Source organism: Eschrichtius robustus, chromosome 16, assembly GCF_028021215.1.
Source record: "Eschrichtius robustus isolate mEscRob2 chromosome 16, mEscRob2.pri, whole genome shotgun sequence".
NCBI classification, from domain to species: domain Eukaryota; kingdom Metazoa; phylum Chordata; class Mammalia; order Artiodactyla; family Eschrichtiidae; genus Eschrichtius; species Eschrichtius robustus.
The window spans coordinates 77,085,344-77,112,141 of NC_090839.1; the positions used below are offsets into that span (position 1 = coordinate 77,085,344).

General features: G+C 48.8%; 1 protein-coding gene and 2 long non-coding RNA genes across 3 annotated transcripts; 1 reads left to right on the forward strand and 2 right to left on the reverse strand.

Moving 5' to 3' along the window:
• Positions 1-4,834: 4,834 nt before the first annotated feature.
• Positions 4,835-26,689, reverse strand: ZNF688 (zinc finger protein 688). Its single transcript, XM_068524788.1, has 7 exons — positions 26,156-26,689; positions 25,840-25,953; positions 22,872-24,052; positions 8,541-8,761; positions 7,896-8,320; positions 7,470-7,583; positions 4,835-6,002 (listed from the first exon to the last, which is right to left on the reverse strand). Exons 1-7 carry the CDS (start codon positions 26,358-26,360, stop codon positions 5,482-5,484), a joined length of 2,781 nt encoding a protein of 926 aa, XP_068380889.1. The 5' UTR covers positions 26,361-26,689; the 3' UTR covers positions 4,835-5,481.
• LOC137749865 (uncharacterized) lies at positions 8,672-11,458 on the forward strand. Its single transcript, XR_011070306.1, has 2 exons — positions 8,672-8,928; positions 11,133-11,458. It is a non-coding gene; the product is annotated as an uncharacterized lncRNA (long non-coding RNA).
• On the reverse strand, positions 12,651-13,605 carry LOC137749864 (uncharacterized). Its single transcript, XR_011070305.1, has 2 exons — positions 13,360-13,605; positions 12,651-13,179 (listed from the first exon to the last, which is right to left on the reverse strand). It is a non-coding gene; the product is annotated as an uncharacterized lncRNA (long non-coding RNA).
• Positions 26,690-26,798: the final 109 nt, after the last annotated feature.

Here is a 26,798-nt window from a genome sequence, read left to right on the forward strand (position 1 = left end):
GAAGGCCCACTCAGTGACCCGGTCATTAAAATATTTTTTTTATTACTGGCAAACTAATTCATTTCTCAGGTTTTTGTTTTTTGTTTTTTCATTTACAAGGTACATAAGAATATTCAGTGAATGTCCTCTCCCCCAGCCCCCCACCATTCCTCTAACAGTTTCTTAAATGTCCCTACAGTGATTGTGCCTTATAGAGATAGTCAGTTTGTCTATAGTACTTCCACACATTTACTAGCTCTTACTGAGGACACTGGGCCGAATGCCTCTCAGTCCCTTAGAGTTCAGTCATTTTACAGAAAGGAACTGAAACCCAGTTATGACCCAAGGTCGGGCAGCCCATTAGTGACTCGGGGTTTTCAGACTGCTAATGCGAGCTTTTCCACCGCCTCCTGGCGCTGCCTCCTCCAGGCTCCCAGAAAAGTAACATGAACGCTTCAAATTTACTGGCCCCTGCTGACATTGTGAAACAAACTGGATTCTCATTATTAAGTCATTATTGTAGTATAAAAAGTTAGACGAGGGACTTCCCTGGTGGCGCAGTGGTTAAGAATCCGCCTGCCAATGCAGGGGATGCGGGTTCCAGCCCTGGTCCGGGAAGATACCACATGCCGCGGAGCAACTAAGCCCGTGCGCCACAACTACTGAGCCTGCGCTCTAGAGCCCACGAGCCACAACTTCTGAGCCCACGTGCCACAACTACTGAAGCCCGGGTGCCTGGAGCCCGTGCTCTGCAGCAAGAGAAGCCACCACAATGAGAAGCCCACGTACCGCAACGAAGCATAGCCCCAGCTCGCTGCAACGCAGCCAAAACTAAATAAATAAAAAATTTTAAATAAACTTATTTTAAAAAAAAAAGGCTAGGGACTTCCCTCGTGGTCCAGTGGTTAAGACTTCACCTTCCAATTCAGGGGGCACAGGTTCGATCCCTGGTTGGGGAAGTTCCACATGCCATTGGGTGTGGCCAAAAAAAAATGTTAAAAAAAAGAAAAAAGTTAGATGAGTTACTGGATGACAGGACCCGTTTGCTTTCATGCTCCATCTAAATGTGCTTCCAATTCCAAGCTCCCCTAACAGAACAGTGGCCGACTATGCAAGAGCTGCATTTGGTTCTGTGATGTGACTAAGACATTAATAATATTAGCTTATCTTGATCGATCACTTACTGCAGGCCAGACTCTGTTCCAAGTGCTTTTGCCTGTTAACTCAATTAACCCTCACAACACTTCAGAGATAGGTACCCTTCTGGATCAGGAAGCTGAGGCGCAGAGGAATGACCTTGCCCCAGGCCACACAGCTAGTGAGGGTTCTGACTCCAGAACCCATGCCATGATGTCTCCAATTATTGAAGGCACAATGTCAGCAACCAGAGACAGGTGGGATTTTAGGCCAGGTATGCAGTTGTAATGTGGGGTAGGGCAAGAAGCAGGGACCTAGGAAGTCAGAAGAACTGCTTCTGGTCACCTATGCAATTCCATACTGTTGTATTAAATGTAAAGAGAAAAAATTAAAATGATGCGCTCTAAGCACTAAAAGGATTGTGCTTAGGGGTCAAGTCACGGGGAAAAAAATATATCATTCGAGTGCTTGGGAGGTATGTGAAATTGCCCTGCAGGAGGGTGACAGGCTTCACAAAGGCACCCTGTAGCAGCTCTTGCTCAGGCCGTTGCTGATTTAGGCCTGGGGTCTCCTACCTGGTCTCTGGGCATCCAGCCCTTTGCCTTTCCCATCCATCCGGCACTGCAGCCTGGTGTAGTGAAAAGATCAAGAGCATCAGCTGAGAAATCGGGAGCTTTAGGTTCCAGGCCTGCCTCTGCCACTAACTCAACTGTGTGGTCTAAGCCAGGTCCTTCCCCTCTCCGGGCCTCAGCCTTTCTCAGGGTGTATTCTGTGGAACAGTATTCCCATGAGATGGGAACCAGTGTTCTTCCCCGTGCCCCAGAGAGTCCCCTCCCGCCCTCGGCTTCCCAAACCCTGCTTCAAACATTGGACCAGACAGCTCCAAGAGCTCCCCGCCAGCTCCAAGATGCCGCAGTCCACCCTGTCATCACGCCCAGGTCCACCCCAGGAACTGCCCCTCCATCCTCGTCACTCAGCCAGAAACCTTATCACCGTCCTGGTGCCCCTCCAATGACCCAGCCCCCACGTGCAGCCCTGGACAGGCCCTGTCCCTTCATCTTCCAGTGTTTACCTCCAGCCCTTCAGCTACTCTCCGTTTCCACTCTATTGCACCACTGCCGTCCACTCTCAGAGCAGCCAGAGTGGGTTTTTAAAATGCAAATCAGATTGCCTTGACCCTTGACACTCTGCTTAAAACCCCCGAGTGGTTTATATGAGGTCCCTAAAGTAGTCAAATTCACAAAGACAGAAAGTAGAATGGTGGTTGCCAGGGGCTGGGGGAAGGGGGAATAGAGCATTATTGTTTAAGGGGTACAGAGTTTCAGTTGGGGAAGATGAAAAAGTTCTGGAGTGGGATAGTGGTGATGGTTGCCCAACATCGTGAATGTACTTAATGCCACTAAACTCTACACTTAAAAATATTTAAAATGGTAAATTTTGTTATATATATTTTACCACAAGACAAGAACAGAAATGATCCAGTGGCTTCCCAGTATATTTAGAATCAGATCCAAACTTCGCATCATGGCAAGCAAGAGCTCTGTGACCTGCCCCTTTCCCACTCCCCACCCCCCTTCCCCTGCCTCCAAACTCATTTTCGGCACCTCACCCAAATTCATCCCTACCTCAGAACTTGGCACTTGCCGGTCCCTGTTTAGAAACCCCTCTCTCCCACTCCCTGCCCCCAGCCCCCCGGCCTCTGAAACCCTGCCCTCCCCCACTCCCACATCCTGTGACCCTACCCGGTTCCCCTTGGCTCCTTTTTTTTTTTTTTTTTTTCTGGCCACGCTGAGCGGCCCTTTGGCTCCTTCTCATCCTTTGGATCTCAGCTCAAACGTCTCCTCCTCACCAAGGCCCGGCCTAGGTATCCCCCCACAGCAGGCACTTCCAGCATGTCCTCTGTTTTAGTTCCTTTGTAGTGCTTGTTATTTGCAATTACAGTACTTTGTCTTATGTATGTACTGGCTTATCACTTGTCTCTCCCCACCCTACCTGAATGTAAAGTCCAAGAGGATGCCTATGTCTGTTTTCCTTGCTATACCTTGGCACTTAGAATAGTACCTAGTACATGGTAAATGCTTAGTAGATATTTTGTTGTTGTTGTTTTTTGTCTGGTTGGTTGGTTTTTCTTTTCTTTTTTTTCAGCTGCGTTGGGTCTTCGTTGCTGGGTGCAGGCTTTCTCTAGTTGCGGCGAGCAGGGGCTACTCTTCGTTGTGGAGCACGGGCTCTAGGCACGCGGGCTTCAGTAGTTGTAGCATGTGGGTTCAGTAGCTGCGGTGCGCGGGCTCTAGGGCACACGGGCTTCAGTAGTTGTGGTGCACGGACTTAGTTGCCCCGCAGCATGCGGGATCTTAGTTCCCTGGCCAGGGATCAAACCGGCGTCCCGTGCATTGCAAGATGGATTCTTAACCACTGGACCACCAGGGAAGTCCCGGCAAAGACGTCCGATGGGACCTGTCAAACAGCCTTGCTACTGCTCAGGGATTTTCTATGGCTCCTCAGTGCCTACAGGGTGAACTTCAAGGTCCCCGCTGGGATCTGTGGTCCTCCCAGATTGGTCCCACTTCTCCGGCTGCATCTGTCATCCATTATTCTTTACTTTCAGTCTTTATGTTTCAATCAAGTGGAACTGCCAACCATTCCCTATACATGCCCATCCTGGTTGAAATCTTTCTCATCCTTCAAGGCCAGTTTGAACCACCTCCTCCAGAAAACCTTCCTCGGTCTCCTCTTGGTCCTCCTCACATATTATTTTGTGTTGTATTTGAATAATAACAATAACCAATGTTTATTAAACACTAATATGCAAGGCACCGTTCTATGTTATCTCATTTAATCGTTATGTCAGTCTTATCAGGTAGGTGCTATTATTATCTAGGTTTTATAGATGAAGAAACTAAGGCAGAGAGAGGTAACTTGGAGCAAGAAGTGATTTGCCCACGACTGCAGAGCTGTAAAGCAACTGAGTCAGGATCTGAACCCAGACAGTCTGACTCCAGAACCCATGCCCTTAACCTTTACTCCATGCTGTGTCCCTCTTTTATCCTTTTTAGGAAATAAGCCTCCTTCACTGCTTCCTCTGCCTGAAAATCTCACTACATACCAATTCCTCTTAATGCTATGGGAAGCACAACCACTTCCTTCTCCAAGCTACACTTCCTGGCATATCACCAACCAGGATGGGTTAAATGGTGCCTCTGGACTTCCTCCATCACAGCCCAAATCACTGTCTTGAACATTGGACTTGAGTCAGTGTGTCCCTGGCGCCCTGCACAGAACTCCAGAGTCTTCAGACGGTGTTTGCTGAATAAAGGAAATTAGCCTTCCTCATCTTGGGATTCCCTTATCACCTGGCAGTCTCTCCAACAGAAGCCACTCAATGTATGGTCACTGAATGTTGACTGCAAAGGTCTCTGGCCTTGGCGGGGCTCTCATTTTCCTGCTGAGACTCCCCCAGACAGGTGAGACTGGCTCCCTCACTTCACCCTCACCTGAGCCCCTGACCCCTGTTCTGCCCAGATCTGACTGCTCATAGGAAGTGGTAGATATGTGTGGGCACAGTGCCAGTTTCCAGCTTTGCTGCTTTGTAGCGATGAAACTTTGATCCTCAGTTTACTCATCTGTGAAACACAGCTGTTGCTATCCATCCCTGACTCCTTAGCAGACTTCTTTTCAAGGTCTGAAGTGTAAAATATCAACAATCATTTTCAATTGTGTTTCAACAAATGTTTATTGCACATTTACTGTGTTATACATATTATCTTGTTACAATTTCAGTCTTCACAGTAACCCTTTGAGGTAGATATTATTGATCCTCATTTTACAGATGAAGGAGCTGAGGCTCAGGGAAAGCATGTGACTTACCAGCTATTCCCTGGGGGCAAGTTGCAGAGACTAGGTCTGCACCCGGTGCTTCTGTATTCTTTCCACCCACTTCACTGCCTGAGCCTCCTGTTGGTGTCAGTTACCTGGAGCTAGACCATGCCCTACATCTGAGGCCTCCTCCTTGGCCTTAGTCCCCCATAGCATTTACCTCTGCTGCAGATAAGCAGCGGGGATTTTTTTTGGAGACAGTGTTTGCACATGATCTTGGTTGCACCTGCTACTGAGATAACACTTTGAGAGAAGTCCAGCATCTCACTCTCTTCATTTTTTTAGAAAGACTAGGGAGAGAACGTGTCAAGTTTAATCTCTTTGAATCTTTAGAGGCACTTTTGTTTTTACAAGTTTGGAAACTAGAGGGATCCTTGAGGGAAAACCAAGGGATGAATTTTGGGTCCCAAATCCCTGAGTCAGGAGCTTCCCTCAGGGCCCAGTTAGTCCTTAGCGCTGAGGTCAGGTTCAAGCCCAGCCAGCGGGAGCCACTCACCCGCACTCTTCAAAGATGTCCGGGTAGTGCCGGAACAGCACCGGCGGGTCCCGGTCACCTCGGACCGGGGCCCGAGGCACAGCCCGGATTCCGGGCCTCCGGCCCCGCCGGCCCCCAGAGCAGGAGCGGTGGATCCACTGGTGCGCTTCCACGGCAAACTTCCTCTTGAAGCGCATGCCACACTCGGGGCAGGGGAAGGGCCGCTCACCCGAGTGCATGCGCCGGTGGCTGACCAGCAACGAGGGATAGGTGAAGCGGCGGCCGCAGTCTGCACACACGTGGCGCCGCTGGCTGGCCTGAGCATCTACGCTGGGCACCAGGACCGGAGGCTGCGCACCTGCGCTCTGGTCACAGGCAGCTTTCCTGGGTGGCTGTGCTCTTGACGAGGTTTCGCTGATGGTTGAGTCAAGATTGTTTTTAACCAGCTCTTCAGGCCTCTCCTTCCCAGGAGTCTTTTTGGATTCTTTGGCTCCTGGCCCTGTCTCGGGTTCCTCTTCCTTTTTGTTTGGGACATCTCCTAGGAAACAGGAATCAAGTTACATTTTAAAACACATTCGCTTATATCGTCTTAGGTTATAGGATGCTTTTACTTAAGGAAGTGCCAGAAAAGTACTGCCCAGTGATTAACACACAGGCTCTGAAGGATGGTAAACAGGGTTCAAATCTCTTAAGAATGACTTATCTGGGCCTTGCTTCCTCACGTGTCAAATGGGAATCATAATGGTTTCTTTAGTTCACAAGTTTGTTGGGAGGATTAAATGAGTAAAAGTATCTTAAGTACTTAGTAAATGCTCAATAAGCAATAGCAGGACTTCCCTGGTGGCGCAGTGGTTAAGAATCCGCCTGCCAATGCAGGGGACACGGGTTCCATCCCTGGTCCGGGAAGATCCCACATGCCGGAGCAACTAAGCCCGTGAGCTACAACTACCAAGCCTGCGCTCTAGAGCCCGCGCGCTGCAACTACTGAGCCCACATGCCCCAGCTACTGAAGCCTGCACGCCTAGAGCCTCTGCTCCACAACAAGAGAAGCCACAGCAATGAGAAGCCCACGCACCGCAAGGAAAAGTAGCCCCCGCTCGCTGCAACTAGAGAAAGCCCACGCGCAGCAATTAAAACCCAATGCAGGGCTTCCCTGGTGGCGCAGTGGTTGAAAAATCTGCCTGCTAATGCAGGGGACACGGGTTCGAGCCCTGGTCTGGGAAGATCCCACATGCCGCGGAGCAACCAGGCCCGTGAGCCACAACTACTGAGCCTGCGCGTCTGGAGCCTTTGCTCCACAACAAGAGAGGCCGCGACAGTGAGAGGCCCGCGCACCACGATGAAGAGTGGCCCCGACTTGCCGCAACTAAAGAAAGCCCTCGCACAGAAACGAAGACCCAACACAGCCATAAATAATAAATAAATAAATAAATAAATAAATAAATAAATAAATAAAGGGAAAAAGATGGTTCAATTAAAAAAAAAATGCTTAAAAAAAAAAACCCAATGCAGCCAAAATAAATAAATAAGCAGTAGCTATTATTATTTGTGATTTCTCAATTTTTTGTAGGGTTAAGACATTTACAGAGGAGTAAAGATATTTGCTCAAGATCACTCTGCTGAAGGATGGTGAAAGGAGAAGAGCAAAGTTGTCAATTACTGGCCAATTACTGCTTTGCCTTGTTTGAGAATGTGAAAAGCAGACCTGAAGCTGCTTTCATTCTTAGGGGATTTTAGTTGTTCCTGAAAAGGGGAGAATGAGCAGCGCTTCTACCAGAGGGAGTCTCAGACTTGGGCTCCTGATTATCTTACTCTGGTCTCGACTACTGTACCAAATTCTGAAAAATTTGTTATCAGGTCTGCCTCTTTTCCTTCTCCCGTATCCAACATCTGTTGACCCTTTCATTCCTTTAGGGATGCTGGAGGTGGCGATCTGAAAGAAAACACTGCTAGACAGGAAGCCCTGGAATACTGGGGTTGGGGGAAACTTGGGACCATCCCTCACCTCTCAGAGCTCCTCCCAGGCTTTCCCCCTCCTCAGGATCCTGGGCGGCGGGGCTCCAAGCCTCACTCTCCTGTTCCATCCAAGAGATGAGGGCTGGTTTGGGGCCTGGGAATCCTGGGAGAGAACAGGGATCACAGTGCTGGCCTGAGAGGCTGCCCTGGGAAGATGGCATCCCCCTGTCAGGGTGAGGTCACCTCCTCAGAATTTAGGCTCAACCTGGACAGGGTCTGCAGTGCTCCTGCCTGAAGGAAGCGGATGCGGGATGGAAGGACTCCCGAGAGGGTACCTGAAGCGCTGGGGATGGGAAGTGGCTGGTGGTGTTGGTGGAATAGTGCGGGATTAGGCCTCACAATCCTCTGGGTCCTTATATCATCTCCCCTGTGAACCCCAGTGAAGGAGCAGGCGGACTCTAACCCGGGGCCTCACCGAGCGCGCCCAGGTGGCCGTAGGTCTCCCGCATCACGTCCCGGTACAGGGCCCTCTGCGCGGGCCGCAGACACCCCCATTCCTCCAGGGAGAAGTACACGGCCACGTCCGCGAAGCTCACGGCCACAGGCTTCTTGCAGTCAGGCCCGGTCTCCCCCGGTCTCAGCACCAGGAGCGGGGCCGGGGGCGGCGCCATGAGGCCTCCAGCCCCGAGCAGCTGCCGCCTGCTCCCCGCGCCCGGCCTCAGCTCTCGTCGTCCACAGGAAGGGCTCCCGAGCCCGGGGCCCCGCCCAGCCTTGGCCTCCGAACTCAGCCGAGGGAACCGAAGTAGCAGGGTTGGCTGTTTGGGATTCGGGGTTCTGATGGGGACAAATAAACACCCTCGGTTTTTAGTCACTTCATGGCAGCTTGGACACAGACACCCGGGTTAAGGGACCCGTAAGGTGCCTTCAGAAAATATGGCGACATCCTGGCTTCAGTTGTCACTGGCTGCCCTTAAGGGCGCCGTCCCTTGACAGTATCAAACATGGCGCCGGTCTGGCTTCTCATTGTCCACTTGCCCTTAAATACAATGGCCGTGCAGGTGAGTTTTAACGGAGGGGGAGCCGAGGGGAGCTTTCCTGCCATCAAGAAAGATGGACGTGCCTGCGGCTTCCAGCACTCCCGCTGGCCGCGTTGCACAGCGGCCGGTGATTGGCCGCGACAGCAGGAAGCGGCTGTGCCGCGAGGCGGGACTGGCGGGGCGTTTCCGCCCGGAAGTCTCTGTAGGCGGGATCTGGAACCCACCAACGATCTCGGCGTTTGTGGAGCTCGGGACTTAGAACTCGATGGTCTCCCTCTGCGCCTCCCGGCAGCGGGATCCGCCCCTGCGGGAAGACGCACACACCTGGCCAAACCCTGGGGGCAGCCGAGGTAGAGACCAGGTACACGTTTACACTTGGGTGCACAGCTGCGGAGCCGACCCGACTCCTTGCACCGGCAGTTCCGCTCGCTCATTTTCTGGACTGGAGCCGCCGGCGAAGGAAGGTGCTTGGTGAGGCTGGAATTGGAATGGGGAGGTTTTAAATTACTTTTTAAGTTTTTGCAAAATAACTAACGTACGCGGTTTTTAAAAAGTAATACAAAAGGCTTGTAATGAAAAAGGCAGCCTCCCTACCCATTCCCCCTGTTCTCTAGAGGTAACTACTTTAAACTCTTTATTAACTTGAATTATATTGCATATACAGTAAAATGCACGGATCTTCAGTGTGAAATCCGTCGAGCTTTGACAAATGTATGCCATCACCCAAAACAAGATGTAGGACATTGGTATCACCCCTGAATGGTTCCTTTCCAATCAATACATACTTTTTTATTGTGATATATGGCAGAAAATTTTAACCATTTTTAAGTTTTCAATTCAGTAGCATTAATTACATTCACAATGTTGGGCGACCATCACCAGTGTCATTTTCCAAAACATGATCTTCATCCTCACAAAAGAAAACCTGGAACCCGTTAAACAGTCCTTCCCCATTCCTTTCCTCCCACCCCCCCCAAGCCCCCTCCCCACCCCTGGTAACTTCCAATCTACTTTTTCTCTTGGAATTTACTATTCTTGGTACCTCATAAAAGTGGAATCATACAGTTTTTCATCTTTTTGTGTTTGGCTTATTTCACTTAATATCATGTTTCCAAGGTTCATCCATGTTGTAACGTGTATCTGAACATCATTCCTTTTTTTAAAAATTGTGATAAAATATACATAACATAAAAGTTATCATTTTAACCTCTTTTAAAAAATCATTTTAACCATTTTTAAGTTAAGTGGTATTAAGTACATTCACAGTGTTATGCAACCATCACCACCATCCATTCCGGAAATTTTTCATCTTCCTAAACTGATTCAATACACTTCACTCTTAGCCATTTATTCTGGAGCTTTCATTTAAAAATACACTTTTTTAAAAAATTGCTTTTTCTTGGTATACTCATTTTAGACACTATGGGCACCTTGCTATGATACTTGATACTTAATTTCTAGCCCCATACCCTTGACCTCTTTTCCCAACATACTTAATGCAATAAATTATTATTTTTTAATTAATTAATTTATTTATGGCTGTGTTGGGTCTTTGTTGCTGCATGCGGGCTTTCTCTAGTTGTGGCGAGCAGGGGCTACGCTTCATTGCGGTGCGTGGGCTTCTCATTGCGGTGGCCTCTCTTGTTGCGGAGCACGGGCTCTAGGCGCGCGGGCTTCAGTAGTTGTGGCACGTGGGCTTAGTAGTTGTGGCTTGCAGGCTCTAGAGCACAGGTTCAGTAGTTGTAGCGCACAGGCTTAGTTGCTCTGTGGCATGTGGGAATCTTCCCAGACCAGGGCTCGAACCCGTGTTCCCTGCATTGGCAGGAGGATTCTTAACCACTGCACCACCAGGGAAGCCCATTGCAATAAATTATTGTAAATAACATTTCCTATATATGCTATTATTATACTTCCTTTCTTGTCAACTGTTTGCTTTTCTTCAATTTTATAATTGTCCTTTCTCCTTGTGTTATCTGCTCTGCTTCTTTAAGTTGTTGCAAATTACCAAGGAGAGCATCAAATCTCAAATCCCCATTTTTTTTCCCCTGGGAAATCTCCCTCCTTGGGCCCTCAGTCCTCTCTCCAAAACAGACTGGGCCTCAGCTGTCATCCAGGGTCTTCCCTCCCTGCCCTTGGGTTGTATCCTCTGCTTCCTAGACTCAGTGTCTTCCTATTTTTGAGTTGAGACGGGTCATCTTAATGGCTTGCACTGGACTGACTACAGGTGCTAGATGTTTTCACTCCCACCTTTGGAATATTTCTGCAGTCAGGCAGGATGCAGACTCTAGTTGCTAAGCGTGGGGCCGGTCACTGGAGATAACAGATGGATGAGATCTACCAGGTCTCTGTTGGCAGCAGCCCACAGTCTGGTCTTGGAACAATTCCTTGCTTGCCCTCCTGCCTGCCCTACATGCTGAATCTCCCCTTTGTGTTCAGAAATGTTCTTTGCTGATCATGCTAGTGCCTTTTCGGCTTTATATTTTCTGGCCTTGTCCTTGCTGATTTTCACCTGAAATACTTTCTGGCTTTAAGTGTGACTTCTGCTGATTTTGCCTCAACAATTATGTGCTTATTTTAAAACTTTTTGAGTTCTAGAGGTACTTCACTGTGTGAACAGTGTAGAAATGGAGTAAGGAAAAAAACAGATCCTCAGAAATAAGTCTCCTTTTAAACAGGGAATCAGGGGCTTCCCTGGTGGCGCAGTGGTTAAGAATCCGCCTGCCAATGCAGGGCACACGGGTTCGAGCCCTGGTCCAGGAAGATCCCACATGTCGCGGAGCAACTAAGCCCGTGCGCCACAACTACTGAGCCGCGTGCCACAACTACTGAAGCCCGCGTGCCTAGAGCCCGTGCTCTGCAACAAGAGAAGCCACCGCAACGAGAAGCCCGCACACTGCAATGAAGAGTAGCCCCTGCTCGCCGCAACTAGAGAAAGCCCGTGCGCAGCAACGAAGACCCAATGCAGCCAAAAATAAATAAATACATTTATTTAAAAACAAAACAGGGAATCAACTTTATGTAAAGAGAAGCTGTAAAGCATTTCACTTGGACCAAAAAATACTTCTGTTTATTCAGGTACTATGTTGTAAATCACTTCTCTTTGCACTAGGGATGGAGAAAACTTAAGAAGATGGAGCTAAGTACAGTAAACTTGGCTGTTAACCATCAGATTGCAACGTTCAAGACTAAAACTGTTTGCTCATAAGTGGTTGGTGTCATGTTTTTCCTGCCAATCATTATAAAAATACAAAAACGATGCTTTCAGATTGTTTTATTGCCCACCAAACTGTAAATGTTTGTTGAAGAATCTTGATCAGATAATTATGAGAAGTTAGGAAACATGCAGGAGGTCATTATAGTTCTTAAATTTTACTTGTCAGTTTACATCTGAATAATGTAATAATATAATATGCTTAAGGCCACACAGCTAGTGGGGACTGAGCTGAACCTGGAATCCAGGTCTACCAATTCAGGAGAGGCTATGTGGTGAAGTAAAAATAACCGTCAGTTCCCATTAATAATCATCTTTGGAACCCAGGTATTTGGAGAAGCAGTCTTTTGGTCAAAAGATAATTTGAGCCGCCCAGCACCACTCCTGACATGCAGACATGCTTAGTCCCCCCCACCTCCTTGCTTTTATTCCTTCAAGAGTTTCCTGTTCTAAAGTAGGGCTAGCAAATCTAAATAGGTCAGAAAGACCTCTCAACTGTTGACACATACAAACATTACAGTAAAAATTAAGACGGAAGATAACTATGCCTTGATTTCAACTCTAATCACAAGTAATATACTCCTTCTTTAAAAAAAAAAATTCCCCAGCATCATATTTCCAGCTGCTGTGGCCCAAGAATACATCTTTATTCAAAAGATGCAAAATCCAGGAAACATGCAAATATCTGGGGAAAAAAAAACACATTGCAATTACTAGTTCATAAAAGTTTGGAGAAAAAACCCTTTAAGCTCACTAAGTTTGATACCTTTGTGCACCATGTGCAGAGCAAGTGTGGAGCAGGAGAGTTCCTCACCTGAAGCCACTGTCCTCTTTACGGCCACCTCTAAGTCTTCAAGACCAAATAATGCCAACAGAGGCTTGACACCACATGTGTGTCTTTGCTAGCTACTTGACCTGCTCTGGCTAAAAGACAGAATCCTTGGATGAGCTTCCCCAGTGCGGACAGGCCCAAAGCGTGCCCTCTATTCCAGGGAGCACCAGCTCCTTTAATAGGCTCTTGAATCTAGGGTACTCCGTCTCTGAGGAGCGGGAGAGATACAGTCCAGAAAGCAGAATGCACTAAGGGAGAAAATAATCCAGAAAGAAAAGCCAGTTAGGTGAATGGTTTTCAGTGAAGTAACCTCAAGTGGGACTTGGAAGAGGGACCAGGAGCCTCAGCCCGAGAACTGAACACTAGTCGCGGGTGGCTGAAGGTGCACCAGAACCGGAACTGGAACGTGCCTTCCTAAGAGATGGTGGCAACGCGGCCCGAAGAGTGCTACCAGTTTCAATTTAGCTGTTCTGTTGAGCCCTTTCTGCAGATCAGGTGCAGGGAGACACGGAGGGTCTCTAGAGTGGGCAGTGTGTGCTGAGGCTCCGAGTGGGGGAGGAGGTTCTCAAAGGTCACGACCTGGGGTTTGAAGTGCAGGACCTTTCCCTCGTCTCTGCTGACAGCTGCAGGGATCTGGATCCTGGGCCTCTGGGCTTCACGCCTCCACCTCTCTTTCCACCTAAAAGATGAAAGCGGGTTTGGGGCCTGAAAATCCTCACAAAGGAAAACACTGGGCTTGGCTGAGAACCCGGGAGGAGAACTGAGGGCGCTTGCTCAGTGCTCCACACTTCCAGCCCATCGCCTCTGGGCGCATCAGTCCCCGCCTCCCACAGATTACTGGGTCCTGGCCGGGCCTCACCGAGCGCGCCCAGGAAGCCATAGGTCTCCCGCGTCACGTCCCGGTTCAGGGCCCTCTGCGCAGGCCGCAGACGCCCCCACTCCTCCGGGGAGAAGTACACGGCCACATGCGACGAACCTCACGGCCCCTGGGCTGCCTTCCCTCGTCCGCCCGGTCCTGGCCTCCCCGGGCACATCCGCCACCGGGAACCGGACCGGGGGCGGCACCATGGGAAACCCTTCTGTGCTTCGCAGAGAGGCTTCCGGAAAATGTGGAAACGCAATTACCTGTTTCCGCCCTTCCTCGGAAAAAGTCCTGAAGGGCCCACAGGCCTGCCCTTAACTAAGATGGTGCCCCTCCGGCCTCAACATCCCTCGCCTTTCTTATCTGCCCTTCCATGCCAAGGGGCAAACCGGAAGGGAGGTTGGACTCCACGGCGTAACCGTGGAGAGATAGCGTGCGTTGATTGGACAGCGCCGGTCGCTAGGGGAAGAAGGAAGGCTCTGATTGGTCTTTCCGGAGCGGTCTGTTTGAAAGGCCGAGAGTGAAGTAGCTGCAGATCCGAAGGTGGCCGGCGGTGCAGGATTTCTCTTCATCTGGCTTTTCTGGGTCTGGCATCTAAGAGAGAGGTTCTAACGGAGTAAAGGTACTCATTTCTGCTACTCTCATGAGACCTCTTATGGGCAGGTCCGGGGCTTGGAGGTGAGTAAAAGCCCAAAGGCAAGACTGAGGCGGGTTCTGGAGGTAAGGGAGTGAGCTCTGGTACTCGGGCAGGGCTAACCCTGTGAGCTGTGGAAATGGGTTCCTACCCAGTATTTGATCTGGCCCGTGCTCCAAGGTCACAGATGTCTCCCCTTTTACAGACGCTGAAACTTGAGTGACGGGGCAGGTGACTGCTCACGGGGCAGCAGAGCCGGATTCAGAGTCATCTTCTGGCTCCCGTTTCGGTTGAACTTAGGTTCAGCTAAGTGCTTAGGGTAGCGCCTTGCACAAAGTACTCAATAAATAGGAGCTTATAGTTGTAATTGTAATTATAACACTATCTGGACCCTGCCTCAATCAGAAAACCTGTGTTCAAATTACAGCTCATAAATGAATAATAACACTGAGGAATGAGTCAGATCATATCTTAAGATTCTTTTCAATTCTGGGTCAAGGTGGTGGAGTAGGAAGATCCTGAGCTCACTTCCTTCCAGGACACACCAAAACTACAGCTACATATAGAACAACTACCTCTAAGAACTGACCTGAAGACTAGCACAACAGATTTTCTACAACTAAGGATATAAGGAAAAGGCCACGTCGCGAAAGGTAGGAAGGGCAGAGTCCTGGTCTAGTGAGAACCTCCCCCACTCCCGTGGGGCAACCCACAAGCAGGAGGGATATCACAACCGCAAAGGTCCCCCCTGAGGAGCAAGGGGTCCAAGTCCCACATCAGCCTCCCCAGCCTGGGAGACCTGCACCGGGAAGCCAAGCCCCCATAACATCTGGCTTTGAAAACCAGCAGGGCTTACATCTGGGAGAGCCCGAGGGCCGTGGGAAAGGGAAGAGACTCAATTATTAAAGGACTCTCGCAGAAACTCACTCGCTCCAAGTCCTAGCACAGAGGCAGCAGCTTGAAAAGCGCCTGGGTCATACAAGAAGGAGATTCATTGACTAATTTCAGGGCATGCACCGGAGGGGCAGGGATCTGGTGGAATTTTCTCTGGGGGTGGAAGCACTGGCAGACGTCATTTGTTTTCACTTTCTTTCCACGTAGCTGGCCTGGTGCTGGTGAGCACTATTTCTATCACTCTCCATCAGCCTAGCTAACACCACGCGCCCTGCCCCTGCTTTCCCCTGAGGACCCAGGGCACCAACCTCACCCACCAGCACACCTGCAACATTTGCTGCCCAACCGCAACAGGAGGGCACATGCAGCCCACACAGGGGATACCCCTGGAGCACCTGGCTCTGTTGATCAGGGGAGATTGCACCACTGAGCCCCACAGGACACCTCCTACGTAAGGCCACTCTTTCAAGACTGGGAGATGAAGGTGATTTACGTAGAAATGAACACAGAGGGTTAGGCAAAATGAAGAAACTACAGAATATCTTCAGAAGAGAAGAACAAGAGAAAACCTCAGAAAAAGAACTAAACAAAGTGGAGACAAGCAGTTTATCAGATAAAGAATTCAAAGTAACAGTCATAAAAATGCTCATCGAACTCAGGAGAAAAGTGGATGAATCCAGAGAGGTAATCTGTGAGGAAATCACCAAAGGGCTAGAAGATATGAAAGACAAAGATTTAGAACTTTTGAATTTATTAACTGAAACGAAAAATACACTAGTGGAAAGCAGCAGGAAATCAGAGAATGCAAAAAAAAACAAAACAGACCAGTGATCTGGAAGACAAATGGAATTTGCCCAATCAGAACAGCAAAAAGGGGGACTTCCCTGGTTAAGACTCTGCACTCCCAATGTAGGGGGCCCAGGTTCGATCCCTGGTCAGGGAACTAGATCCTGCATGCTGCAACTAAGACCTGGAGCAGCCAAATAAATAAATAAATATTTAAAATTAAAAAAAAAGTATCCCCAAAAAACAAGAATAGGGTCCCCACCGCGGGTCCCAGCAGCTCCAACGCAGGGGAGAGTGTCAGCAGCTAGGCAGCCCAGCTTCGAGAAGCCTCTTGGCAGTCTGGCTGGCACACCAGGGAAGTCCCTATTCACTCTTTTTTAGATCCTTTTCCTATATAGGCCATTACGGAGTATTGAGTAGAGTTCCCTGTGCTATACAGTAGATCCTTATTAGTTACCTATTTTATATATAATAGTGTGTATATGTCCATCCCAATCTCCCAATTTATCCCTCCCCCCCATACCCCCTGGTAACCATAAGTTTGTTTTCTACATCTGTGACTCTATTTCTGTTTTGTAAATAAGTTCATTTGTACCATTTTTTTAGATTCCATATACAAGCGCTATCACATGATATTTGTGTTTCTCTGTCTGATTTACTTCACTCAGTATGATAGTCTGTAGGTCCATCCATGTTGCTGCTGTAAATGCTTTTTTTTAAGAGGTGAAGTCATTTGCTGGTTGTTTATTTTTTGGTACAACCAGAAAATAGTGGGATATTGAATATGGGAGGTTCTGATTGTCTTGGGTGTCAGCTTAACATTCCATAGATGGGGTAGCTTTTCTATCCTATAATACAAAGCATACTAAATGGCAATTTGGAGTCAGTCGTACATTTAATGTCTTGAACACTTTATTTTTTTTTAATATTTATTTTATTTTATTTATTTTCCTTTTTTTTTTATTGGCTGCGTTGGGTCTTAGTTGCGGCACACGGGATCTTTGTTGAGGCATGCAGGATCTTTCTCGTTACAGCGCACGGTCTACTTGGGCTTCTCTCTAGTTGTGGCATGTGGGTTTTCTCTCTCTAGTTGTGGAGGGTGGGCTCCAGGGCACGTGGGCCCTGTAGTTTGCGGCACGCAGGCTCTCTAGTTGAGGCGCAAGAGCTCAGTAGTTGTGGCATGCGGGCTTATTTGCCCCATGGCATGTGGGAATCTTAGTTCCCCAACCAGGGATCGAACCCGCATCCCCTGCGTTGGAAGGCGGATTATTTACCACTGGACCACCAGAGAGGTCCCTTGAACACTTTACTTCCCTTCCCTTGTTGTTTTTGGTAGAATTGTTTCCTAAAGCAAACCACTCCTTGATCTTGGCTCTCCTGGTCAGAATTTTGTGCACTCTGTAACATCTTTGGTCCTGGTAGTCCAGTTTTCTTAATAACTTTGTTAATGTGCTGTGAATGATTGAAAACTTGAGTATGTAGTGTATATGATATTAAATTGTGAATTAGTGGGACTTAGGATGTAACAGCGTATCAACATTTGAAGATATGGGCACTTGATATCCTGTTAAGGAAAATTTGCCTCCACATTTTAAGCTGGAAAGGCACTGGAATAACTGTTCAGAAAAGAATCATGGGGGACTTCCCTGGTGGTCCAGTGGGTAAGACTGTGCTCCCAGTGCAGGGGGCCTGGGTTCGATTCCTGGTGGGGGAACTAGATCCTGCATACATGCCGCAACTAAGAAGTCCTCATTCCACAACTAAGAGTCCACATGCCGCAACTAAGAAGCCCGCATGCCGCAACTAAAGATCCCACATGTCACAACTAAGCCCTGGCGCAGCCTAAGTAAATTAATTAATAAATTTTAAAAAAGAAAAGAAAAGAAAAGAATCTTGGGAATTTCCTGGCTGTCCAGTCAGTTAGGACTCTGTCCTTCCACTGTAGGGGGCACAGGTTCGATCGCTGGCTGGGGAACTAAGATCCCACAAGCTGCGCAGCGCAGCCAAAAAAAAAAAAAGAATCACAACTACATAATTTTTTAGGTTTTTGGTATGTATGTTAAGAACTGTGTACATGGCTTCCCTGGTGGCACAGTGGTTGAGAATCCACCTGCCAATGCAGGGGACACGGGTTCGATCCGTGGTCTGGGAAGATCCCACATGCCGTGGAGTAACTAAGCCCGTGCACCACAACTACTGAGCCTGTGCTCTAGAGCCCATGAGCCACAACTACTGAGCCCATGTGCCTCAACTACTGAAGCCTGCGTGCCTGGAGCCCGTGCTTTTGAAAGTTTGAAAACCGTCTTTAACTTTTGACATTTTAATTATGTGTCTTTGGTGTGGGTCTCTTTGGGTACATCTTTTTTGGGACTCAGTGCTTCCTGGACTTGGTTGTCTGGTTCCTTTGCCAGGTTAAGGAACTTTTCAGCCATTATTTCTTCAAATAGGTTTTCTGTTCCTTTCTCTCTCTCCTCCTTCTGGGACCCTACAATGCAAATGTTAGTCTGCTTCATGTCCTCTCAGTGGTCTCTTAAACTATCTTCATTTTTGTTTTGTTTTCTTTCATAATTGAGATTTTGTTGGTTGTTTTGAGGATCAGTACACAGGCATCTCAATTTGTACACAACTCTTATTTTTAAATAAATTTATTTTATTTATTTTTTGGCTGCGTTGGGTCTTCACTGCTGCGCGCGGCCTTTCTCTAGTTGCGGCGAGCAGGGGCTACTCTTCCTTGCAGTGCACGGGCTTCTCATTGCGGTGGCTTCTCTTGTTGCGGAGCATGGGCTCTAGGAGCGCGGGCTTCAGTAGTTGCGGCATGTGGGCTCAGTAGTTGTGGCTCGCGGGCTCTAGAGCGTAAGCTCAGTAGTTGTGGCGCACGGGCTTAGTTGCTCCACAGCATGTGGGATCTTCCTGGGCCAGGGCTCGAACCCATGTCCCCTGCATTGGCAGGTGGATTCTTAACCACTGCGCCACCAGGGAAGTCCCTGCATTTTATTTCATAATATAACCAAATGCAAAAGAATAAATAGTCAAAAGTAAGTTTCACAAGTGTTGAACTCTTATACTACTGGTGGAGTGTCAGTTGGTACAGTCACTCTGGAAAGCTGGCAGTATATAATAAAGCTGAAAATATGCCATACCCTATGACCTAGTAATTTCATTCCTAGGTGTATACCCAACAGAAATGAATACATATGTTTACTGAAAGACATGTGCTCACAGCAACACGAGTTGCAATAGCTCAAAACTGGAAACTATCCACAACAATAGAATGAATAAACAAAGTGGGATATTCACTAAATGGAATACCATTCAGGAATGAGAATGAATCATCTACAACCACATGCATAATACGGATGAATCTTATAGACGAATGTTGAGCAAAAGAAGCCAGACACAAAATAGTATAGATTCTATTCATATAAAGTATAAAAACAGGCAAAACTAATGCACGCTATTAAGAATCGGGATAGAGGGTTACCTTTTTTGCTTCTAGGGTGCTGATGAGATTCTGATTCCTGTTCTAGGTGCTGGTTACTCAGATGTGTTCAGTTTGTGAAAATTGAGCTGTACACTTGTGATATGTGAACTTATTTGTGTATTATGCTTCAATTTTTTACAAAAAGTCTCTCCTCTAGTCCCTTTCCCCTCCCTAGAGGCAACTTCTGTTACCAGTTTCTTATGTCCTTCCTGAGTTATTTTACTTTTTTTACTTTTTTTTTTTTTTTTTTTTTTTTTGGCTGCGTGGCATGTGAGATCTTAGTTCCCCGACCAGGGATTGAACCCACGCCCCCTGCATTGGAAGGCAGATTCTTAAGGCAGGTTCAGACTGGACCACCAGGGAAGTCCCCCAACTTCATTCTTTTTCATGTCCCAGCACCACCTGTTGAAAAGACTTTTTCCTTGCAGTGTCTTGGCACCTTTGTTGCAAATCGGTTGATCACAAATACAAGGGTTTATTTCTGGAAGAACATTTTATTTTGTCTTATTTAATACATTTCTCTCATTTGGATCTCTAAGAATTAGAATCCCTGAAAACTCTAGTTACTTCCCTTCTCCCATGCCCAGCCACCCTGGTAGATGGCTGCAGGTACATTGGGAAAAGGGTAGGAAGAAGTTTTACAGTGTCTTTGCCAAGGTGACATGGTCCTTCATCAAGGGGACCCAGCCTTCCCTTATTCAAGGGGCTCTAGGTCTGGCATTGGCTCAAGTCTGAGAATTTGCTGAGGGCAGAGCCTTGTGTTTTTTGGCATACTCAGCAAGATGTGTGGCAACGTGAGAGACCCATGGAGGAGCATCTCCTAACACTGACTTTACGGGGTTCTCATACCAACTATAGATTGGCATGTATATAAAATGCTTAACGCCACGGTACGTGGCACATCATAAATGCTCAACAAAATAGCTAGAATACTATTGCAGTAGGCCAGAGAATAAACGCAGTGGATGTAGTGAACGTAGGCTACTGTTGTTTTAAAAAACTTAGCTGAAAATAGGAGATGGGGACTGAGGCCAAAGGGAAATTTCTTTGTTTTCAAAGACAGATTTTACCATGTTTATAGGTTGGCATGTATATATTCCAGGCCAGAGAGGGACTCTGAAACCATAAAACTAAGAGAGAATAATAGATGGAGCAAAGTCCCTGAGAGGGCGTAAGTAGATAAAATCCAGGCACACCTATACTGACAAGCTCTGCATATGAGGGACTTCCCATGAGGTGGGTCAGAAGCAAGTACGAGTGGTCACGCTGGTAAATATGGAGTCACAGCAGGGAGTGGAATGTTAAGGGAGTTCCTATTTGACCTCCTGTGTTTTCTTAGTGAAGGGGAAGGCAGTCACTGGTTTGGGGCTATAAAAGACATAAACAATGTTGAAAGCTCAGCTGAGGATGGAGTGGAAAGGCTGGCCCCTCTCAGCAGCACTGTGATTTTTCTTCATAGCTCACATATAGGCATGAAGGCAGATGGGAGATATACCCATATTGGGGCTGTGGATTAGTTAACTCTTTTGGTTGCAAGTAACAGAAACTCAACTTAAACTACCTGAAGCAGAAGGGAGAATTACTTGGAAGAATACTGGGATCTCCCACTGACTACAGTTAATTGTCAAAGGGATCCTGGGACTGAAGTGCATTGGGAAACCTAAGAACTTGTCTGTCATCTCGGCCCTCCACGGACCACATACTGGGACTTGCCTACCAACGGCTCCCAAGTTTATGAGTTACAATCCAGGCCCAAAGAAATTTCTAAAATTCCTAGGTAAGGAAGTAGTTGGGTCAGCCTGGTGATAGAAGTAGGGAAAAGAGGCAGTTCTAAAACAGGAAGCTAGGCAGAATTCTAATACGTTTCTGCTAGGGAAGGGCAGGTTTCCATCAGAACTGTAAAAATGTCTACTTAGTCAAGGAACTAGATTTACATTTTATAAACAGTAATTCCACACAGAACATAATCATTCATCAGACATTTTAATGAAACCCAATCTGGTATGACCCCTGCTTTTGGGGTAGCCCATCAATCCAAGGAGAAACAAACAGTTACAATGCAACTTGCTAAATACCAGAACAGGTAATTACAAATACTGTGTGCCCCAGCTACACCCCCCTGGGGCTGATATCAGGTGGACTGAGGGAAGAAGCAACAGGGTAGGAGGATGACCCACACCAGCTGTTGGAACATGAGATACGTCATGTTTGGAAATTCAGTTTGGTATAGCTACCCAAGGCAAAGTGGTAGGCCTTGTTTACTTAATTCAGTAAAGCTTTACTGCACACCTACTTAGGAATGGGTGCCATGGAGGCACATCAAAATTAAAACACATTGCTGCTGCTGCTGCTGTCTGGAGCTTATATGAGGGAGGCAGGGCATGAACACAACTTGATGACTACGGACTCTTCCTGCTTTGTATTCAGTTACCTAACTCTTTAACCCCCTTGAATGGCCTCACTTCATTTCATGGAAAATGTTCACAGAGGACTCATGGAAGGTTCTGTGCTAGTGTCTCCTGATTCTGATGAGACTCAGGGAGGAGTGAGACCCAGTTCTCAAGAATTTTCCAGCTACTGGCTGCCTGGAACTAATCCAAATCCACCAGATAAAGTACAACAAGCTGGTCCTGGTTCTACTTCTTGCTGCCTAGACCACAGCTCCCCTGTTTTTCCTTAAAATTAATCTTCTCCCAAAACTCACTGCGCTTATGTTCCAGACCCATCTTGAACCAACTTTCCAAACACAGGGTGCAGACGACTTACTTCACAGCATGTGGTTTTAGAACAAAAGAAAAAGCTTAGGTATCTAGGTGTCTGAAACCCAATAAATTCCTGGTACACTGTTACCACCCCCAAATCCAATGCAATCTAGAGCTGTTAAAACAAGTACAGACCAAGGAGGTATAGTGTATACTGTGATGCTGGCTTACTTTGTATGATCCTTTAAAAAGGACACTGAAAAACCAGCACCTGTTTGGGGAGAGATCATGTGTGGGACTTGAAAACCTATCTTTAAGGAATGACTGACCAAATTAATTCTAATTAACCTGAAAACATGGGGGCAGAGTATTTGTGGTTAAGTTTTCTGAAGGGCTGCCATGTAGATCAAGCTTTAAACATATACTGGGCAAGGCTTCCAGGGAAGGAGAATGTTGTTCTTAAGGGCCTTCTAATTGTCAGAGCTGTCCCACAGTGACATGACCTGCCTTGTGAGGTAGTGAGCTCCCTGTCAAGGGAGGTTTTAAAGGGCAGAAGACCACTTGGCAGGAATATCGTCAAAAGGGGGCTAAACCAGGTTTGTTTAAACCTGGCATGGAGGAAGAGGCAGAGGAGGAGGAGATCTTGTTCCGCATAAATGGGATCCTCCTGACTGCATGCGAGGGGACAGGTAATCCCTGCATGCACAAACTAGAAAACACAAAGCCTGTAAATCAGATGGGGAGAACTTTTAGCCCGATATCCACACACAGAAATTCTTTTAGGATAGGGTAGGTTGGAAAACTTTAACCAAATAATGTCACTTCTCCTACTGGGACTGTCTGTTCTAGACACACGTATTAAGGCAGCCAGCGTGGTAGAATAAAGTTCAGCTCTGTGTAGCAAGAGACCTGGGTTTTAGTTCTGACTCTGCCCTGTATGACCGGGGGCCCCTTCCCTTTTCTGGGCCCCTCCGCGGAAAAACAATGAACTTACACAGTCCTTCCCATTCTAAAGGGCGTTGCCTTTCTGGCTAGGCGCCCCTATAGCAGATCTAGGGCTACAGTTCTGGACCCCGGGGCTACACTTGTGGACGGCCAGAGACCACCTCTGGCGGAAGCAACGGCCACACTCGAGGCAGGGGAAGGGCTTCTCCCCAGTGTGCAGGAGCTGGTGCTGAGCCAGGTGGCTCCACTGGGCGAACCGCTTGGAGCACAGGTCGCAGGCATAGGGCCGCTCGCCCGAGTGGACGCGCCGGTGACTGGCCAGCAGTGAGGGGTAGGCGAAGCGGCGGCCACAGTCGTCACACGCGTGCAGTTTCTCCTCGGTGTGCGTGCTGCGGTGTATGGCGAGGGAACCGCTCCGCCGGAAGGCACGTCCGCAGTCCGGGCAGGGGTAGGGCTTCTCTCCCGTGTGCAAGAGCTGGTGCTGAAGCAGCGTGCTGCGCTGGGAGAAACGGGCCTCGCAGTGCTCGCAGGCATAGGGACGCTCTCCGGAGTGCACCCGCCGGTGACTGACCAGGCGAGAAGAGGAGGAGAAGCGCCGCTCGCAGTCCGGGCACGGGTAGGGCTTCTCGCCCGTGTGGATGCGCTGGTGGATGACCAGGGCGGTGCGCTGGCGGAAGCGCCGGTTGCATTCCAGGCAGGTGTAGGGCTTCTCTCCGGTGTGTGTGCGCTGATGGATGGCGAGCAGGGAGGGGTAGGCGAAGCGACGCCCGCAGCTGGGGCACTGGTGGGGTTTTTCACCCGTGTGTGTGGTCCGGTGATTGGCCAAGGACCTGCTCCTCCGGAAGCAGCGGCCACAGTCAGGACAATGGTAGGGCTTCTCGCCTGTGTGGATAACCTGGTGCTGGGAGAGGTTCTTGCGCTGGGAGAACCGCTTGCCACACTGGTCACAAACGTAGGGACACTCCCCAGAGTGTGCCCGCCGGTGACTGACCAGCAGGGACGGGTAGGAAAAGCGGCGCCCACAGTCTGGGCAAGGGTAAGGCTTTTTCAGATTCTGGGCACACTTGTGGCTCTGCAGGGCCGGGTGATCGGGAAAGGTACAACCACAGTCAGGGCAGATGGGACCTCCGGATGTCTGCCTGGGGATCAGGCGGGGTTTGCTGGGCCGGCGGCCTCGCTTCCCCTTGCGGGGTGCCTCCTTAGGCGGGAAAACTTCCTTCTCTTCATTCTTCTTTCTGGTTCTGGTTTCTACAGGAACACAAAGAAGAAATTAATTTAACAAACACTGGGCTCCTACTCTTTCCTATTACAGTGTTACAGGTTATAAAACAGACTCGGCCCGTCTTCAAGGAATGTTAGTGACAAAGACAACCAACTAAGTGTGACATACGGCTATAGAAATATGGAGGGTATTACAGGAACCGCTTATCCAGCTTGGAGAAATCAGGGAAGGTTTCTTGGAGGAGATTAAGCTGACTTTAAAAAAGGTTTGGGGGCTTCCCTGGTGGCGCAGTGGTTAAGAATCCTCCTGCCAATGCAGGGGACACGGGTTTGAGTCCTGGACCGGGAAGATCCCACATGCCGCGGAGCAACTAAGCCTGTGCGCCACAACTACTGAGCCTGCGCTCTAGAGCCCATGAGCCTCAACTACTGAAGCCCGCACGTCTAGAGCCCCAGCTCTGCAACAAGAGAAGCCACTGCAATGAGAAGCCCATGCACTGCAAGGAAGAGTAGCCCCACTCGCCACAACTAGAGAAAGCCCGCGCGCAGCAAAAGACCCAACTCAGCCAAAAATTAATTAATTAATTATTTTAAAAAAGTTTTGGGGACTTCCCTGGAGGTCAGCACTTCCACTGCAGGGGGTAGGGGTTCGATCCCTGGTCTAGGAACTAAGATCCCGCATGCCGCATAACATGGCCAAAAATAAACAAATGAATAAAATAAAAAAATTAAAATTAAAAAAATTTTTTTTCAAGTTTTTGAAGAGGTAAGTATAAGGCAGGAAGTGGAAACAAATGAGGTATGATTTGGCATTGACTAGGTAACAAGGCCCTTTAGGCCAATGCTTCTCAAATTTTATTGTGATCCGAATCATTTGGAGGGTTTAATGAAACAGACTGCTAGGCCCTACCCCCAGTTTTAGATTCAACATGTCTAGGACGGGGCCCAGGAATTTGCATTTTCTAATACAGTCCCGAGTGATACTGCTGCTGCTGCTGCTGGTCTGAGGACCAACACTGTGAGAACCAAACCTAAACGTACATCCGAAGCAACTGAGGCTATTAAAATATGTATATGTTCCTAGACATCCATAAGAGTAAATGAGTAGTTCTGGGATGGGGTCCAGGAATCTGTATTTTCACCAAGTTCCCCAAGTGTCTTAGATATAACTGACAGACATTTGACAACCTGCCTTGGCAAAAACTGAAAGGTTTTAAGCAAGAAAATATCATGTCAGATCTGAATCTTAGAAAGATAGCCCTACTCTTAGAGAATCTGGCACAGAAACTCCAGCCCAGACAGTTGCATCTGCCCCTGTAGGTGGATCTGGGGGGCCCTTCTACCTGAATGGCCTTAATCAGAGCCTTGCTTGATCCTGAGGAGACTTGCAGATTCCTGCACTGATGGGGGTCATTCTGCCAGAAGGGCAAAAAGAGGCCCCTGCACCCCAGGCCACTGTTCCCCATAAGATCCCTTCACCCAAAACCTGGAAAACTCAGAGGTATAGGCTCTCTCAGTCAGAGCCCAATTCAAAGCATGCTGGAGACAGAGTCCTGGGAAGGAGGCAGGAGGGTTGCAGCTCTTTTGAAAAGCTCACTGATCCATTTACACAACAGACAACTGCAGGTGGTCAGTTTACAAACTGACAAGTGAATCTTTGGTAGAGGGACTCGACACCATGAAAGAGACAAGAACCTTGAAGTTGTAAAAACGAACACGGTAAATGGAGCGTGGGTCATAGGTACCCCTAGCCACGGAAACTCTGGACTGAGTCATTAGGGGCTGCAAGCCCTCCAGAGGCATTTTTCACTTACTTCTTTGGACTGTTACCCGCCTTGGGCACTCCTGTGGATCCAGAGCAGCCGGTTCCCAATCATCGGTATTTCGTTCCAACCAGGAGATGAGGGCTGGTTTGGGACCTGCGCACCCTGGGGAAGGAGAATCAGTCAGAGGCCCAGGTCGTACATAACGCTGGGTAGACTTATCTACCCGGTGGCATCTCCTGCCAAGCCCCTGTCCTCCCGCCCGACACAACCTCTTCGCAGGCCAGGACCCTGGACACTCTGGACTCCGATCCCCAGTTCCTCCATCCCCTCGGGTCCCGCGGAAGCGGACTGGGGTGGGCCTCACCGAGCGCGCCCAGGTGGCCGTAGGTCTCCTGCATCACGTCCCGGTACAGGGCCCTCTGCGCGGGCCGCAGACACTCCCACTCCTCCGGAGAGAAGTACAAGGCCACGTCCCCGAACCTCACCGCCCTCGGCCTCCTTCCCCTTCTCCGGCCGGGTCCGGCCTCTCCTGGTCCCCGCGCGGGGAGCGGAGCCGAAGGCCGTGCCATTGGACCCGACAAGCCGGCGCCACGGCTTTCCCGGTCCCGGCCTTGGCCGCTGGGCGCTGGCGGGCCCCGGGATTTGGGAGCCCAAGCCGGACCCGGGCGGAGCGTGCCTGGGGAGACCAGGAGGGAACAGGAATCGGCCGCCGGCGGGGCTAACGGAAACCTTTCGCTGTTATTCAGGAAACTCCTGCCCGAACTTGGGTGAAAGGCACCGGAAGATGCCTTCGGGGAAAATGGCGGCGCCGCTACTGCACCGCCTTTGCCTGAAACACAGACAGCTTCCAGCTATCGATTTTATTGACCGGAGCGCCATGCCGGCTGCCTAACCTCTTTGCCCTCAAGCGTGATGGCGCTGCGGTTGGGCTTCACGCCCTTTCCCCCCCCTATTCCACGCGGTCATTGGGCGGCGGCCTAAGATCGAGTATTCTGATTGGGTGTTGC

Excerpts from the sequence above, each read along its gene's own strand:
- ZNF688 (XM_068524788.1), bottom strand. The coding sequence starts at position 26,360 with ATGGCACGGCCTTCGGCTCCGCTCCCCGCGCGGGGACCAGGAGAGGCC. Across the intron at positions 25,954-26,155 it reads CGGCCACCTGGGCGCGCTCG|GGTGCGCAGGTCCCAAACCA; the intron begins GTGAGGCCCACC and ends CTCCTTCCCCAG. Across the intron at positions 24,053-25,839 it reads GCGGGTAACAGTCCAAAGAA|AAACCAGAACCAGAAAGAAG; the intron begins GTAAGTGAAAAA and ends GTGTTCCTGTAG.